General features: G+C 40.6%; 2 protein-coding genes across 4 annotated transcripts in view; one reads left to right on the top strand and one right to left on the bottom strand.

Moving 5' to 3' along the window:
• Positions 1-3562, bottom strand: part of lurap1 (leucine rich adaptor protein 1) — a 19622-nt gene extending 16060 nt beyond the window's left edge. The window contains exon 1 of the mRNA XM_033621894.2: positions 2870-3562. Within this exon, the coding sequence (XP_033477785.1) occupies positions 2870-3082 (213 nt within the window). The 5' untranslated portion in view covers positions 3083-3562. The remainder of the gene's footprint in view (positions 1-2869) is intronic.
• On the top strand, positions 3484-17106 carry ttc22 (tetratricopeptide repeat domain 22). 3 transcript variants are annotated; one of them, XM_033621892.2, is made up of 9 exons: positions 3484-3621; positions 10158-10441; positions 11770-12070; positions 12613-12668; positions 13674-13789; positions 13896-14014; positions 15317-15478; positions 15775-15927; positions 16003-17106. In XM_033621892.2, exons 2-9 carry the CDS (start codon positions 10179-10181, stop codon positions 16537-16539), a joined length of 1707 nt encoding a protein of 568 aa, XP_033477783.1. In that variant the 5' UTR covers positions 3484-3621; positions 10158-10178; the 3' UTR covers positions 16540-17106. The 3 variants fall into 3 exon arrangements, with proteins under 3 accessions (XP_033477783.1, XP_033477781.1, XP_033477784.1); XM_033621890.2 differs by lacking the exon at positions 3484-3621 and adding an exon at positions 10026-10071; XM_033621893.2 differs by lacking the exon at positions 3484-3621 and having other exon boundaries at positions 10079-10441.

The following is a 17106-nucleotide window of genomic DNA, read 5'->3' as shown; positions in this document are numbered from 1 at the left end:
GCATCTGGGCTGCAGCATCATGAGCTGCATTACCATACTGCTGGAATGAAATAAGTCTATATCTCTACCACGGGACCAAACCGATAATGTGTTTGTGAATGTAACCAATGTTTTGGAGCAACGCTCTCACTAGACAGCTTGCTCTGGGAGTTTGGTGGCAGTGTGCATGTGCTCTGTGCCACAACCACTGGAATGTATGACATACATGATCACAGAAGGGACAAACAACAACAGTGCATCATTGCTACAGAAATCCACTGTTTGGAGGAGGAGGGGTCCAAGTAAACAAGGAGAGAGACATTTGTTTCATGGAACAATTTTGACCACTGCTCAACAGGAAATAATGTGCTGTCAAAATACAGACCAAAAGAAACAGTCAGATTGCAGTTTGTTTGCTCCTGCATGTGATAATCATTAAAAATGTGTAAGAACAAAGCAGTTTTTCCACATATCACATGAATGACAATAACATGTATTCCAGAGGGATGATGTTCCAATATATCACACTAAAACTAAACGCCAGTATGTACAGAAATTAAGTGGCGTCATAGGTTGACATAGATTGAAGTGTTAACCACCTGACAATAGACAATACATTCATCACACTGCTGCCAGCCTTTGGCAGTCAACTAATTTCCTAGCAACGACATCAATCTGTAGCTGTTGGCATGGTGCAGGAGTAGTTTGAATTACTCACTGAGTATTAAGAGCCTTTAAATGGCAAAAATCAGTGATGCATTTCATACAGTGACATCGATCAAATATATTTTTAATTATTAATGACAGAAGACAGATTTTTGATATCATTATACAGTAATTCTCTGTGTACATTATATAACTGTTTAGATACCTTCATTTATTATGAGACTAATCGCAATTAATGGTGAAAAATACACTTGTTTACTTTCTTGCCAAGAGTTAGATGAGAAGATCGATACCACCCTGTACCACTCTGTCTCCGCTGGTTGCCTGGCAACTTCATGGCGATGACAAGACTCCAGGAAGTCACAACTCCCAGCCAAGAGGTCTGGCACATAACCGCTCATAAAACAACAACTTGTTGTTTCTTCACTTTAGTTCTTGCACAGATTAAACAAACAGGATGCAGCAAGTTAACTGGTGAGCCTTAGATGTGGTGGTGCGCAGAATTTATCACCTTTGGAAAGAGCCAGGCTAGCTGTCTCCCCTGTTTCCAGTCTTTATGCTAAGCTAAGCTATTCAAGAGCTGGTTTTAGCTACATACTGACCATACAGACATGACAGTGATATTGGCCTTCTCATTTAACTTGGCAAAAAAGTCAATAAACTAGATTTTCTAAAATGTTGAACTATTCCTTTAAAGACACAATACTTGAGTATAATACAAATCAGTCCCACTGAGAGTCCCTACAGTAATACTGGTACCACTGTTATGAATAGAGTGCTCCAGGGTTGACGTTTTTCTGTAGGCTCACGGAGAAGTTAGCGCCACCTTGGATTTTTCCACTGGGATTGGGATCAATCCAGAAAATAAGCTCTGTGGCAAGCAAACGTTTATGATACCTACACTCTTTCTTCAACAAGATAATCTTCACAAATAAACACCACTTTTATGATTATTGAAGCCTAAATGCAATCGCAAAAAGCAAAAAGATAACGTTAAGCTGTACACAGACTACACCATGGTTGCCAGGTTTAGCATGATGATGCTCTGTAGTCTCATCTAGCCACATGTTAGTAACCGCCTTTTTTAACACACATAGACGGTGCTTCAAAGTTCAAGAGGGGAGTGTTTACTGACGTATTTTATGTCACAGAACAAACCGTGAAAGTCTTAAGTCTTAAGCTTGCATTAACCATAGACCTTACTTCAAGCATCTAACCAAAAACCTATTGACCGGAGAAAAGAGAAGCAGGAGTGCAGAAATGCTCACTCATTTCCAGGTTTTAGGACTGGGAGCCGCTATGGTAAACATTGGGTCTCAAATGCAGAGAAGAAGTTACAAAAAGACAACAGCGAGTTAGATTTTGCAGGGAGCTCCGATTAGAGTTAGACCAATAAATCATCTAGGCTTATCATATCGGCTGATATCATATCAGTTTATTGCAGACACATTGGTATCAGTGGATATGTTGGGCGATAACAAGAAACTCTGTACAGAAATGCCAAACCAGCTCTGAGGTCATTTAGAGGCAGTGTCACAGTTACACAGTTTGTTCACCAGAGAGCACTGACAAGTTTGTTTGTTTTTTCAAATATGTGACGCTCATGTACCTGATCACAATTCTTTAAAAAATATGGATTAAAAAATCTGAGGGATCATATCAAGATCATTGGTTTATGTTGTGTGTAAAAAATATTGTTATCATGTTTTGCACATTAGCTAAACATCTATTGGTCTTACATATCAATTTAATCATATTCAACATTTGGCTTGCAGTCATATCAGATTCAAATACATTTTTATCATAATTTTTTTACTTTTTTTTTAACAGGTATCTCTTTTCAAAATAATTAATTTTGGTGTTTTCAGTCCTGTATAGTTTTTAATTAATTAGCCTAATCTTTGTAAAACCATATGAGTGTCCTCCATAGTAGCTGCAGAATGCATAGTTTTCATCAGTCCATGAGTCATGATAAACGGATCTGCTGATAAATGTTTAAATATTTACAACAACAGAGGCCAGTGGAGCAGAGCTGGCTCAAATTCTCAATCAATACATCTCAGTTATGATGGTGACTTCATTAAATTCCACATCCTGGAAAACAAGAGTCTGCCACACGTTCAACAGCCTGTGCCACCACGCAAGCACGCGCGCGCGCGCGCGCAAGCACACACACACACACACACACACACACACACACACACACACACTAAAGCCCTCTTACCATCTCCATCTTCAATTTCCTGATCTTTTCATCCAAACTCTTCTTCCCCGTCTCCTTGCTGGTGTCGTGCGCCGTGGCCAGCTTGGCGTCTCCCCGGAGAGAGGAAGCCTCTTCCCGCATCCACCTGAGCAAACCCTCGGGGGTCTTCCGGCCAATTTTCACCTCTATGTCTTTCAGATCTGGGATGGTCTCGCTGGCAGTGCCTTCGTCCATCGTGTTGGTGTGTTTAAACCGAAAAGATCCGCGAGATTACGTCCTTGGAAATTGTTGCCTGTCAAGCTGTGAGAGTCACTTCCTATAGGATTGTATGGCATCCTATGCGCCTCCAGCTGAGAGTGACTGCGCCAGGAGAGAGCAACAACCTGACAGCATCAACACAACATCAACGTGCACAATAATGCTCACAGATACTCTTCATTTAGCTGCATTGCCATCTGCTGTCAAACTGATCCAGCCCTTAGAGACAAACTGATGATCATCAAGTGAAAGCAGAAAAACAAATATCTAATTTTCTGTTTATCTCCCGTGTGTTGTTGGTTCCTCCACAGCGGCAGAGAGAGTCTGATCCCAGGAGTCCAGTGTCCGGGGTATGAGCGCTGCAGGACGGCGGTGTGTCTTGCTGGAGATCCCTACGCTGAGCTACATTGCGCAGATTCCACCTGCATGATGACAGCGACCAGCAGCCGCAGAGTGGGAGAGGAGAGGAGACCCCAGACTGACAAGTCAGCTGCTGTGACATCATACAGCTTCCGGTAAGACTTTCAAAATAAAACTTCAGGAACACGTTGGAGTAATGTGAACTACCAAAATAAAATAGCAACTCTAGCAACCCTAACCCTAACCCTGTTTCTATAGTAGATATACTTACTATGGTAATGGTTGCAAACAGTTCAGGTATTGCAATGTAAGGTTGCAGAAGTAATGAATACTTATATGTACAGATAGAGATTTCTTTTTGTAGAAGGTGCGTAGAAGTAAAAAGGTGTTTACAGGTATACATGAATAAGGTATATTTACTTACAAATATACAGTGGTGGAATGTAACTAAGTACATTTACTCAAGTAATGTACTTAAGCACAAATTTGAGGTACTTACAGTGGTGGGGGAGGTAGGTCATGTACATAAAAGTAGCAATACCACAGTGGAGAAATATTCTGTTACAAGTAAAAGTCCTGAATTCAAGATTTTAAGTCGCTAAAGTAAAATACGCCTGATTATCATCAAACTAACATCAAACAAGTAAAAGTACTCAAGTGGTTATAAAAATACTAGCCCATATCAGAATAATGTATGTTACAATATTAGATCATAATTATTGATCGATTAAAGTATGTGTCATTTTAATGTTGAAGTTGCTAAAGATGGAGCTAAATGGGGGCGTCAGTGGCTTGGTGGTGGAGCAGGCTCCAGGTTCCAGGTTCGATTCCAGCCTGTGGCCCTTTGCTGCATGTCACTCCCTCTCTTTCTCCCCCTGTCTGTCCTATCAATTAAAGGCCCCCAAAAAAATCTTTTTTTAAAAAAAAGAAAAAAGATGGAGCTAAATGTATTACTTCATAGCTTCATAACACAATAATTTGATTTGTTAATTATACTTCGTATTGATGATCTGAAGCTGTAAAGTAAATGGGGCTGCAACTAACGATGACATCTCATTGTCACTTAATCTGTAGATGATTTTCTTAGTTAATCCATGAGTTGTTGGGTCTATAAAGTTTCAGACAATGGTGAAAAATGTTGATCAGTGTTTCCCAAAGCTCAAGATGACGTCCGCAAATGTCTTATTTTGTTCACAACACAAGATTCAGGTTCAGTTTACTGTCATGGAGGATTAAAGAAACCAGAAAATATTCACCTTTGAGAAGCTGGAATCACAAAATTCTGACTTTTTTTTTTTCTTTTGAAAATTTACTCCAATTACTCATTAATTCATTCATATTCCATAACTGAGTCTCCTGTTAGGGGTCATGGGAGGGCATGAGCCTATCCCAGCTGATTACCAAATTAATTTAACAGTTGACAACTAACTGATTATCTATTAATCGTTGTTGCTCTAGTGAATAAACTGATTAAATAAATGTAGTTGAGTAACAAGTGCAATATTTCCTTCTAAAATGTAGTAAAAGTATGAAGTGGCAGAGAAAGGAATTGCTCAGCTAAAGTCCAACTACCTCAAAATTGTACTTAAGTGTAGTATTTAGGTAGATGTAGGCTATAAAGTCAGGCTAGTTTTTAAATTGTGTTTTAAATTTCCTTGACTCCAGAGGCCGCTATGTAGGGATAGCTGCACATTCACAATGCCAAATGCCCAGAGTGTGGGAAAACATGTTGCACCTTTCCTGATTTTCGCTGTGGTTGGCAGAAGTTAGTATATACTATAAACTGAACCATATATTGTAAACCAAACTGCAGGTAAAAAATAATCAGATTTAATGTGGAGTGGTTCTGTGGGGGGGAAATGGCTAACTGTGAAGAGGGAAAACGCTTTTTTGCTTCCCGTGTGTGTTTTTCAGATGGTAACGTTACCTGGTCAAGAACAGGCAGGATCTCAAGCATCTTCCTAAGATACACAAGATATAAGATACTAGTTGCCAATTTTTTCAGAATCAGAAAACTCTAAGTTGATTTCAGATCATTTCATTGCAAATCTGTTTAGATGCAGCACAGTCCCTGTGGGGTGGGATGGATGAAGAGTCTAATCAGTGTAATAAAGTATGACAGATGTCTGTGTTACTAAAGACTATCACATTACTCTCTTTCACACACACACACACGCACACGCACACGCACACTGTGTCTCTTCATGACAACGTTCTCCCAGGCTGCACAGTCTCAGTCCAGGCAAATGTTTCCTCAACAGGCCTGGACCTCCTCATGTGAAACCATGAGCTCTGTAGCTGCCATAACACATCAGGTTAAAAGCTCACAGTTATGCGACTGGTGGGCTGACGTGTTGCACTGGCAACGGTTTGGGGCAACAGAGATTTAAATGTTGTCAGAAAAGTCAATATGGTGTGAGGTATTTTTTCCCCCCTGACATTTTAATTATAGCTAAGGAGAGAAAGCGTTTTAAAACGTGCCATTAAATCTATATCTGAAGATTGTTTTACACACAAATGCTAAGTAACAAAGACAGATGGCTAACAAGGTCTTTAAACATCCCAGTTTTACTGTGTGAAAAAGACATGAAACAAATCACGAAAAGAACTCCATTAGTCATCATTGTCGGTAAGTTTGCTCTGCTAAGGCTTCCTGAAAATGTCCAGTGCTACCGTATATGTCTATAACACAAAGAGACAGTGCAAAGAGACTTTGACTTGTGTAATCTGCAGTCGGAGAAGGCCTCTGGAGAGCTGAAGAGTTGCTTTTTGCTGCGAACACTCACTCAGGGTGCCAGAGAGAGGCTGACTCAGAATGGAAATACAGTTGTAGTCAACGGTGATGAGGTGGCTTGGAAAGGCAGAGAGAGGAGTTTCAACTATAAGCACTAATTACACGTGCAAGTGGGCCTCAGGAGAGTAAGTGATGAAGGGGGAGCAATAAAAAGAGGGGGAGGAGGAGGGTGGACATGTGCATTAAATAACAATATTTTAAAAGCAGGATTCAGGATCTGAAGTGGATTAGGGCTGTCTCTTTCTGATACGGCAGGAGAGCTGCCGAGACTACCAGAGTGAGGCTCCAGTTTCAGATGGAGAACATACAATATAATTTAAACTTAATCTTAAATCCCTCCATTTTTAATATCGCCTTGGACCAGACAAAATAGTGAAGGTGTATCAAAGGCATTAATAAATGGGGGGAGCTCAGTTTAGAGAGAAGGTATAAAGTCTAGATTAATAAGGCTTTCCTGTGATCCTCTGATCCTTTTGTATTTGGTGTCACATCTCGTGAGGGGCCCCATATTTCCTGGCTATGCTCCTGTCAATGTAAATGTAAAGTCTCTGCAGAGAAGGATTTCAAAGATCTTTGATGTTTGGGTTGCCATCTTTGCTTTTACTCTTTCTGTTCATGATATACCAGGTAACTTTTCCATTCTCATCCCTGACTCTTTGTATATTATTCTTCATCAGTTACACACTCTCCTTTTGCGCCAGGAATTAAGACAGACACCAAAAGTAGGTTACCAAGGGGTTAGTTTGAAAGCTAAAAGGACCTTTATCAGTATTTGGAACACATATCCTAATCCCACTTTACAGGGAGTGTTGCAAAGGCTGCAGGGATTATTAGGGGTCAACATCTTTCCCATAATACCTTTGTTTTGCTACTTGGCATCTGGGATGTAATATCAGCTAAACTGGAGCCTTTTTAAGCAAAATGCTGTTTAAATTCTGTTTTTGGCTGGGAGGGCGCACAGCCACACAAACAAGCATCTGTAATCATTATGTTACCATGCAATCAGCCTGGTATCCACGATGGCCACCATGGCAACGGTTGTCGAGAGGAGAAAATTTTCAGATTTCTGTACACCCACATAGTACAAATGGAAAAGGCTGCCCACGATGAGGCTGTACTAAATACACATTTATGCAACTCTGCCTAGGTGTATCAGCTCTGTTCATACCCGACTGAGGCATGTGTGTGTGGGTTTGCATGCTCTTTCAATATTTCTGTGGGTTTTGCCCCAGGTGATTCAGTTTCTGACCACATCAAGAACCAGCGTGCTTGGTATTAGAAGTATTTCTTTCATTAACCTGTGGGCAGATGATCTAGTGCTTCCAGCTGTGAACCGTTCGTGCAGACTTCTTCCTTTTCAGACAGGACTGCTGTTTTCCATTGAACTGTTCAAAAAAAAACTGGGCCTCCTCTACCTCTGAGTAACTGTCTGATTAATCTAACATCATCCTGTCCCTGTCCCTCCAAACTGTACCCCCTGTCCAACTCTGGACTGTGATGAACAGCCATCAGATGTTTAAAGTCCCCCTCCTCTCAAAAATGAGTTTTCCTTATTGGTATTTCATGTTGATGTTTGTGCAGAATGATGCATGTGCTGGTTTTGACACGCATTTATCTGCTGTAAAGGGAAAGTTTCCATGTGCTCACCTTAACTATCAGGTTAAGACTAGTACAAATGAACAGGGATTTGTGACATCACAGCTAGTTTGGAAGTCAATCACAGCCCAGTATGCTACTAACACAATGGAAACTTGAAACCTTCAATGTGCACACACGCTAAGAATGGACTTTTCAGTGATGCAGGAGACATTATATCATATCCCATTTCTGCTGATATATTCCCCTTACCCACACTGGACTTTTAATTATTGAACACAAGACAAGTATGTTTTCTTTAGTTTACTGTATAATCACCTGAAAAAAAGAATTGTTGTGTTTTCGTACCTTAGAATGAGCCATTTATATCTACACAGGGAGCAGGTCCTTGTCTACAGAGATCTCCATGCTGTACTGCCATGTTTCTCCAGTAGCCCAGAACGGCCAAACCAAACACTGGCTCTAGATGGGGCCATTCATGTCTTTTGGCATTTTTGCATCAGCCATAGTAGTTCACAGCCCCTCCATGAAAAGAGCAATGGAAAAACACAGATTTATTTTAAAGTAAATCTGTTGAATTCAGTGTTTTTACCGGTTTAAATCACTGGGTCAGTTTGTTTTGGAGATGAGGAGACCTCTGTAGATAATTCAGCTCCCGGTCAAAACCTGAACAAAGCTCACTGAAGGAATTCTAACCAAGAGAAGGTTGAGCTGGTTGCAATCTGCAGTCCTCACAGCTAGATGCCATTACGTAAATCACCCTAAATCTTACACACTTTAGCTTTTGATGATTTTTGAGAGACAAGGCTGGGAAAAGAGAACATATGAGACACAAACTATCATTCAAATCTGAGTATTTTTCAATTTCTTAAACATGTCTTGAGGAAATCTTTCAGTTTTACGTATTTAACTTAAGTGTGTTTGTAACATTGTGTGTGTGTGTGTGTGTGTGTGTGTGTGTGTGTGTGTGTGTGTGAAAGTACGACTGATAACTGTGTATATGCTGATTGGAGAGCTGCCAGGGTGCAAGTTTTTAATTGTATGCAAATATGCTCGTGACATTTTTATCTGATGACAATTCATTCTTTGAATCTTTGAATACTGACTAACAGTACTTCCTGGGACTACCCCTCTGAACGTGTTTTATATTGGTCTTATTACATCTAAGTTGCACTTACTATAATCCTCCTGGACTTTGTTTGTAATTGATTTGTTCCCACCTGCGGGTGTTATTGCTCCCCAGCTGTCAGAGCAGGGCTGATCTCTCTTTGAATTATCTCTCCAATGGTCTCTTGTGTGCTGAGGCTCTGTGGGCTTCTTCCCTGTCTTGTTAGAGAGCTTTCATTTGCTTGGGAACCACTTTTGATGTGGGCCTGTGAAGCCCATTGAGACATTGCATGTGATAGTGGGTTTAAAACACTTAACACCCTCTCCTCTTTGTTCCACTGGTTCATCATGATGCGAGTTTACCCTCTGGTGGAAGAGTTTGGATTTGTATGCAAAAGCATTTTAAAACAAAAATATGCTTATCATGTGTTTGTCTGATTTTCTAAGATAGTATTGTAACCTGCAAGATCACAAGGTTTTACAGTTAATGTTTGCTTTTGTTAAATGCTTGCAGGGTATCTGCATAATGCCTTCAGGTGTTTTAGAGTTTCTGTCAACAGCTCATCATACAGCTGCATGCAAATTTTGATGAAATGAAAGGTCATGTAAAATAAAGTTTCACTGAGTTCCCTTCAGTGTTTTCCCACTCACATTGATCCTGATGGTTCACATTCTTCTGTTAGCTGACACAGGGCAGGGGGAAGAGGGGGGCTGACTGAAACATCCTCCAAAACAAGACTTAAAAACTATGTTTACAAAATGTAAGAGACATAAATAATATCATCCTGTCAGTTGGTGTTTCTGTTAAAGAGCCAAATATGGAAAAAACAGCAACATGAAAAAAACAAATGACGCAATCTCCCTTTTTAGAAAGAAAAAAATAAATAAAAAGAGATGATGACTAAGATTTGTGTATTTATGGATGAGAATCAAAAGTGAGAGTTGATACAAAAAAGTGTGTGGGAAACATATGTATCTATAGTTATACACTATCTCCCCTTAACACTAGCTATTCCACTCCCTAGTCACTCCCAAGCCTAACCTGTTCGACCTGTCTGCATGTGGGTGTTGAACACAGTAGATTTAACTGTCGGCTAAGCAGGACGAGGTATTTTTCTTGTTCAGTATCTTAGGTCAAAATACTTAAAAAACTCTTTCAGTATAGCACTATACTTCTTGTCATTTTTAAAATAGTAGGTGGAGGTGGAGGAGGCCATGGAGGCAGACGGCACAAAGGACATCGAGTCTCTCATAGAGGACATGGACTACATCCCCGGCCATTTCCACCTGGACCTCAACCTCAACTGTGATCCCGTTGGGCCTGTGAAGCTGAGACTCAGGGACACTTACCTAAAGCAGGAGAGCCTGCGAGGTGAGCTGGAGGCCGAAGCTGGGTATCTACAGTACGCTGTCCGAAATCTGCTGGGTCTGCTGGCTTTTCACCTGGAACATTTAGACACAGCTGAGGAAATTTTCAGGTGATGATACGCTGTCATTTTTGTAAAAGGGAGAATATTCCAAATATTCACTAAGGGAGAGGCCTCGTTTTGAGACTGTTTTTGCATGGTTTCACAAGAGAGCTTGACTAGTAATGTGTGTTGAAAGCTAACCAAGAAACACCAAAAAGCATAGAAAAAGCAGCACATGACATTCTACCAACTATAGTAAAAAAAAAAAAAAAAAAAAAAAAAAAATCAAGACTATAAATCCACAGTCATCTTATACACTAGCTGACAGACTGTTAATGGCTGGGCCACAAATGGAGGTTGCAAAATAACAAACATATGTTAACATGAGCGCACACACATTTGGCATATTTGACTTAAACAAGTAAAATCAACAAGATCAACAAAACTATTAGTTGATCCAGTAAGACTTCTGCTCCCTGCTGAAACAAGATGTAACCTCCTAGCCAATTACACTCATAATTAAGTGGAATGTTGTAGTAATTATGTAATGTAATTGCCCTCCGATAACCATTAGTCTTTCATATTTACTTTTTGTAGCTTGCATATTAGAATACTTCTCTTTTTCTCTGCTACTGTTTTACAGATGTCAGTAAAGTAGGCTTGTATGATACTATTTAAGTTGGATTTTACTTCCTTTACCTTAGCTTTGCATTTTATCATGTACTTCCTCTCCGCTGTGACACTTAAAGTTTTATCTTATTTCAGTAACACCAATTTCCTGATTCCTGAGGAAAGGTCATACTGTACCAGGACACCAAGAGACTACAGTCATGCTAGCAGCTCTGTGAGGCTGTACTTTGGCACAGCGGGGCTCTGAGCTGAATGCTTATGTCAGCATGATAACATGCTCACAATGACAATGCTAACATGCTAATGTTTTAGCAGGTAATGTTTAGCATGTTCACCATCTTAGGCATGTTAGCATGCTAATGTTTACTTACTAACACTAAACATAAAGAAGGACCTGGGGCTGATGGGAATGTAGTTTTGCAGGTGTTTAGTCATAAACCAAAGTATGGTAGATCACAGTTCATCCTGAGAAGGACATGAATGTTTGTGCCAAATTCGTCGTTATTAAAACATCTCAGTAAAGACAAAAATGTCTAGCGCCTAATTCTTGTGCTAGAAAAAAAAAATCAAGGGATCACCAAAATCAGTAGGATTCATCCTCTGGGGACCATGAAAATCTTTTCACAATTTCATTGAACTCTACTCTTATTTTTGTCAAAATAGAAATGAAACATCATGGAATATTTTGAAATCAATTCCAATATTCAAGACCTTTACAGAGGGATGTTTTTCTAACTCCACTCTCTCTGTGTCTCTGCACCTTTCAGAAGCATTTGTAAGGAAGACCCTGGTAACCTCAACGCCTGGGCCAACCTGGGCTACGTGTACGACAAGCTGAGCAGAGAGTTTGATGCAGGGGAGTGTGTGGAGAAAGTGTCCCATCTCATGGGGTTGGACGGTGGAGAGGATTCTCAGGAAGAGGCCAGGATCCTGGCGGCTCGCTGCCTGGCTGAGCAGGCTTATGTTTATCCATACGATGTGGAGCTGGACAGTGAGGAAGACCTGAGAGACAGACTGACAGCAGCGTTGACACTTTACAACAGAGCCCTGGACTACGGGGGTCAGCTGGTGAGATACACAAGCAGTAATACTCAGAGTATATCTGTTAATGACTTTGTAAAAGCCTGGGATTAACATGTGAATGTAAGGAGAAGCACTGAAACAATGACTGGTTACGTAACAAGACCACAAGCATCATTCTGTGACTCATAATGTTCCAGCATTTCAGTGATTGGTATTTATGTTGGCAATCCTCAGATACCCACCTGCTATTCATTGATTTGTATTTATGTTGCCGATCCTCAGATATGTTTTAATTAATATTTCCTCTATTACTCATTTCACCTGCAAACCTTTACTGACATTAACAGATGTGACTGTGCTCAGAGGATTTATGAATATGAAGCTCACAGTGACCTGGACATGAATCATATATTTCCCCCAAATCAAGTAATGCCAATTCTACTCTTCTAATTACAAATCTTGCACAGCACAGAGTCCTTAGTTCGCTTCAAGCAATCAAACAATGCCTAAACGATCTGAAGACTTCAATATTTATGACTGCACAATTAATGTCTAGTCTATTATTAACAAAATTTGTTGTTTTTCAGATACCAACAGAGGAAAAACGAAGCTGGTATTTTAAAATGGCAACCATCTATATAAGGTACAAAACAAAATCATAAGAAGATAACCGCTACACCACTCAAAGGAGCAGTGTGTTGGATTTAAGGGGATTTAGTGGCAGTGGTGGGGACTGCAGATTGCAACCAGCTGAAACTTCTGCTCCTTCCTCTCCCTCTCCAAAACAAACATGCCAGATGGATAAAACCATTAAAACACTAAAGTGAGCTGTTTCAAATTACAAATCAGTGACTCTCCCACACTGTTCAGTAGGTCGCAGCTCGGCCACTGCAGCAGCACCTGCTAATGTCAAGTCACCTATTTTCTCTGATAACTTAATGTGTGCTCACCTTATTTCTGACCCAGACATACAGGGGGTGTTTACCATGAGCCGAATTATTCGCAGAGGTCTCTTCCTCTCCAAAACAAATACATCTGGTGATTCAAGCCAATAAAAACACTGAATAAAGCAGTTTCATGTTACAAATCAGTGTTTTTTCCATGCTGTTTGGCATGTCGGGGGTGGGCTGCTAGCTTAGCACCTGTTATATGTGCATGCCTTTCTTCTATTCTTCTATGAAAACTTAAGATCAAGATGTTCAGGAGGATTTTACGGGGAGCCAATTTATCCACAGAGGTCATTTCCTCTCCTAAACAAACTGACCCAGTGATTTAAAGTGAAAACACACTGAATAAAGTAGTATCATATTTAAAAAAATCAGTGTCTGATGCTCTTATCGCAGAGGAGCTGCTAACTATGGTGGCCATTGCAAAAAGGCAAATGCCTTTATCTGGGGCAGGTGTTTGGTTTGTCCTTCATAGGCTACTTTAAAAACATGGCGGTGCAACATGGTGATTAACAACCCACTCCCTATGTAGATATAAATGACTCATTCTAAGGGAACAAAAACATAATTCTTATTTTTAGGTGATTATACACTCTAAAAACACACTTATATTTTACTTTATTTCTGCCAATATACCCTCCTAAATCATACACACTGGACCTTTAATGTATGATTTTTATTAAGTCATTTTCTCCCTGCAGACTGGACGACATTGTGAAGACCAAAGATGACTCTGAATACTCCAGACTCTCTCACTACAATAAGGGACTGAGGCTTCTCAATGAAACACTAGAATCAGAAAAAAACCAACACAAAGGTAAAAACGTTATGTCTCTATATGAATAAAGCTGCTCTGAGATGCATTACAGCAGTGCAGCTTGGTAAAACCTGGTAAAAACTCTGATTATGATCTCCCTCCACAGCTCTGGCCTGGTGTTATGTCGGCATCATGTTAGAGAGGAAGGAAGAGTTCTCCACTGTGCCCATGTCTATACATGACTGTGGCTACTCAGCCTCCGATCCCCTATCCTGCTTTGGAACTGTAAGTTAACCCACATATTTAGATCTCTCAAAGAAATATCATCAAGCTAGGAAAAAAACTTTTGTCTCCTCTGTCTGGCAGTGGAGTAATTACACAAACACAAGTCTTTTTTTTAAAGATTTTTTTGGGGCATTTTTAGCCTTTAATGGGTAGGACAGACAAGTGTGAAGGGGGGAGAGAGAGAGAGGGAGAGACATGCAGCAAAGGGCTACAAGCTGGAGTTGAACCCGGGCCGCTGCGGCAACAGCCTTGTACATGGGGCGCCTGCTCTACCACTAAGCCACCAACGCCCCGAGTCTTTTTTGGCTTTAATCCTTCCTCTGGGCGTGTTTCTATTTTATCTGGAGCATCCACTCCAGAAACTTTTTTTTGGATGCTTTTTAGGATTTTCGGCCATAGCTTATGCCCTTTCTTTGCCCTTTAGCTCTGGCTGGTTGACATAAAGTGCAACAATTCTGGTGCACTGGCGCAGGAAAGTTGCCCCAGACACCACAATGACGGCATACTGACAAACACAGAGAGCTTTTCTGGCGCCAGCAGGCTTAATCAGCATTGTGTGAAGTTGTTTGGCAAGGTGTTTGATGTAACAGACATTCATTTACATGAAAAAGTCCTACAATCCAGCTTTAAATAAGTAATTTTTCTGATCATTATTCACAGTCTTCGAATGCTTGATGTTTTTGCCAATACTCTTTTTACAGTTTCACACTTCAACCTGCAGACTCCTGTCTTCAACCTTTATTAAATGTCTTTAGCTCACTGCTGTGCACCTACTTATACACTACTGCATAGTGAGGGCAATTGAATATTGTTATGATCCATAGATTTTTCTCATCAATGCACCGTGCCTGCTCATGTTGTTCACATGTTCACTTATTAGTCTTGTGTGTTAATATCACATTGTGTCATTAATTCTTGTGCAGATGTAGCAGCACAAAAAATGACTATGTAAAATACCCACTGTCTCAATCTACGTGACACAGTCCCTCAACTAAAATGAACTTAGCTGTTTGTTTGTGTGATCTGGGAGTTACCACATCTCATGTTCCTCCTCTGTAAGGAACTGATGGGTGTGTGTGTGTTGATGTGGTAAAAAATGTGTATTTCCGATTACAAATGTTTTAACAATCACCCACATCACCTTTGCTGTATTGCATCTATCCCCATCAAAAACCTGGTTGGAATGGACATAGAGATAATTAAAGCAGTAGGAACTGCTTAAATTTAAGTGACTTCTTTTATATATTTATATTAATATATATTTTTCACCATAACATACAGTGTAACTGTCTGTATCCTCAGGCTATAAACTTGGCCAGTGGTGATGCATTCACCCTAAACCTTTTGGCAAAGGTCTTCTTTCTACTGGGCAAACATGAGATGGCCACAGGAATCTGCAACATGGCCCTGAACGTGCTCCCAGACCCAGAGCTCAACTGGCAGGCTTACTGCACCCGTGCCAAGGTACTGCAGCCAATCAAGTTGATGCCAAAACCAAGCTGGCAAAGCTCAGTCAATTACCATGTGAAATCCCTTTAATGCTTGAGAATTTGCATGAATTGAAACTGGCTGAAAAAGCCACCGAATTCACGTATTTGTGCCGTTGGATCTAATGTTTCTAATGAGCTATGTATTTATAATCAGTTTATATGGTTATATTGAAATTTTACACATTGCATAAGGTGATGATTTTCATAAAATTAATAAAATAGGATGTTCATAAAAAGGTGTACAAGTATTTATATATGTTTATCTTTTAGATCAATATGATGCTCTATGTCAGGGACCTGGAGAAGGCAAAACATGGTGAAGGTGGAATCCCAGACCGACAGAGGCTAACTGAGGCCAGAAAAGACTTGGACAAGGTTCTTAGTGTACGTCCATGTCTGCGGACACACCTGGAGATGGCACAGGTAGTAACACAAACAACTAATACGCAATTTTTTTTACAGTAACATGGGTTTACAGATTCATGTCTCTCCCTTTAGGTGTACTACTACATGGGTGTAGATGCACTCCAGGAGAGTCTTTTGGTGGATGAAGCGTCAGTGAACAGTGCGTTGGTGAGTCTGTCCCACGCCCTACAGTTTCATCTGGGTGACAGCTTGCCTGACCTCCACGTGCTCCGAGGACGCTGCCTCCTGCTGAAGGGCGAGGAGCAGAACGCTGCAGACTGCTTCAAACGTGCTATGGAGTTGGAGAAACCAGGGAGCACAGACACCACAGCCCTGCGCTGCCTCCTACAGGCACTCTTGACTCTGTTCATGCAGGGAGGCCCTGACCCAAGCCTTGCCATCACCCAGCTGGAGTTATGTGTGCAAAAGGCAGAGGAGAGGTACCCCCAGGACATTGTTAAGTCTGAGCTGAGGTGTCTGTACAGGACTCACACAGCAGAGGTCACAGAGTTATCCAGAGCTCTGATTAGAACAGGCAGACTGGACCTAGTGAGGAGGCTACTGGAGACAATAGTGCCTAAACAACTGCATAAGAAGACACCAAAGCCTCGGTCTTTCCTCTTTGCATGAAGCCAGTATGTGACTTTAATAGACATACAGGCACATGACCTTACCAGACCAGACATGCAGTAATTAATGAACTTCTTGACAGCATTTCACAGATGAAAATGAACAGCGGCTGCATGTGCGCTATAATTAAGCTGTCTTTAATTTAATGGTTTATTTCAAAGCTGTGATTCTTCTTATAACTTCTGGAAAGACTGGATGTACAGAGTAACCTATACTTACAGTGTTACAGCACAGAGGGATGTTCATTTTAAGCTTGTTCACAGTGGAAAATTACTGAATTGAAGAGTGAGTGGTTGGATGTCTATATAATGAAATGGCTGTGGTCAGGATTGGCCCTCATTGGCCCTTCTGCAGTGGCTGTATAAATGAAATGAGTGGTTTTCAACATAAATAGTCTTATTTCTTGTAAGTAATATTTAAATAATGTCACACTACCTCTCTTTGTGTTTGAATTTTAATGCTCTACCGCTGATGACCAACAGATGGTGCTACAGACTAACAAGATGTAGCCTGGTTGGTGAGAGGTTCTGTTTATAGCTATAAATAAAGACCTTTTTTTTTTGATTA

Source organism: Epinephelus lanceolatus, chromosome 6, assembly GCF_041903045.1.
Source record: "Epinephelus lanceolatus isolate andai-2023 chromosome 6, ASM4190304v1, whole genome shotgun sequence".
NCBI lineage: Eukaryota > Metazoa > Chordata > Actinopteri > Perciformes > Serranidae > Epinephelus > Epinephelus lanceolatus.
This window is presented reverse-complemented; position numbering and strand designations above follow the sequence as displayed.

Coding starts and splice junctions, on each gene's coding strand:
- ttc22 (XM_033621892.2), top strand. CDS start 10,179: ATGGAGGCAGACGGCACAAAGGACATCGAGTCTCTCATAGAGGACATG. Junction 12,071..12,612: donor TGGACTACGGGGGTCAGCTG/GTGAGATACACA, acceptor GTTGTTTTTCAG/ATACCAACAGAGGAAAAACG. Junction 15,928..16,002: donor CACACCTGGAGATGGCACAG/GTAGTAACACAA, acceptor CTCTCCCTTTAG/GTGTACTACTACATGGGTGT.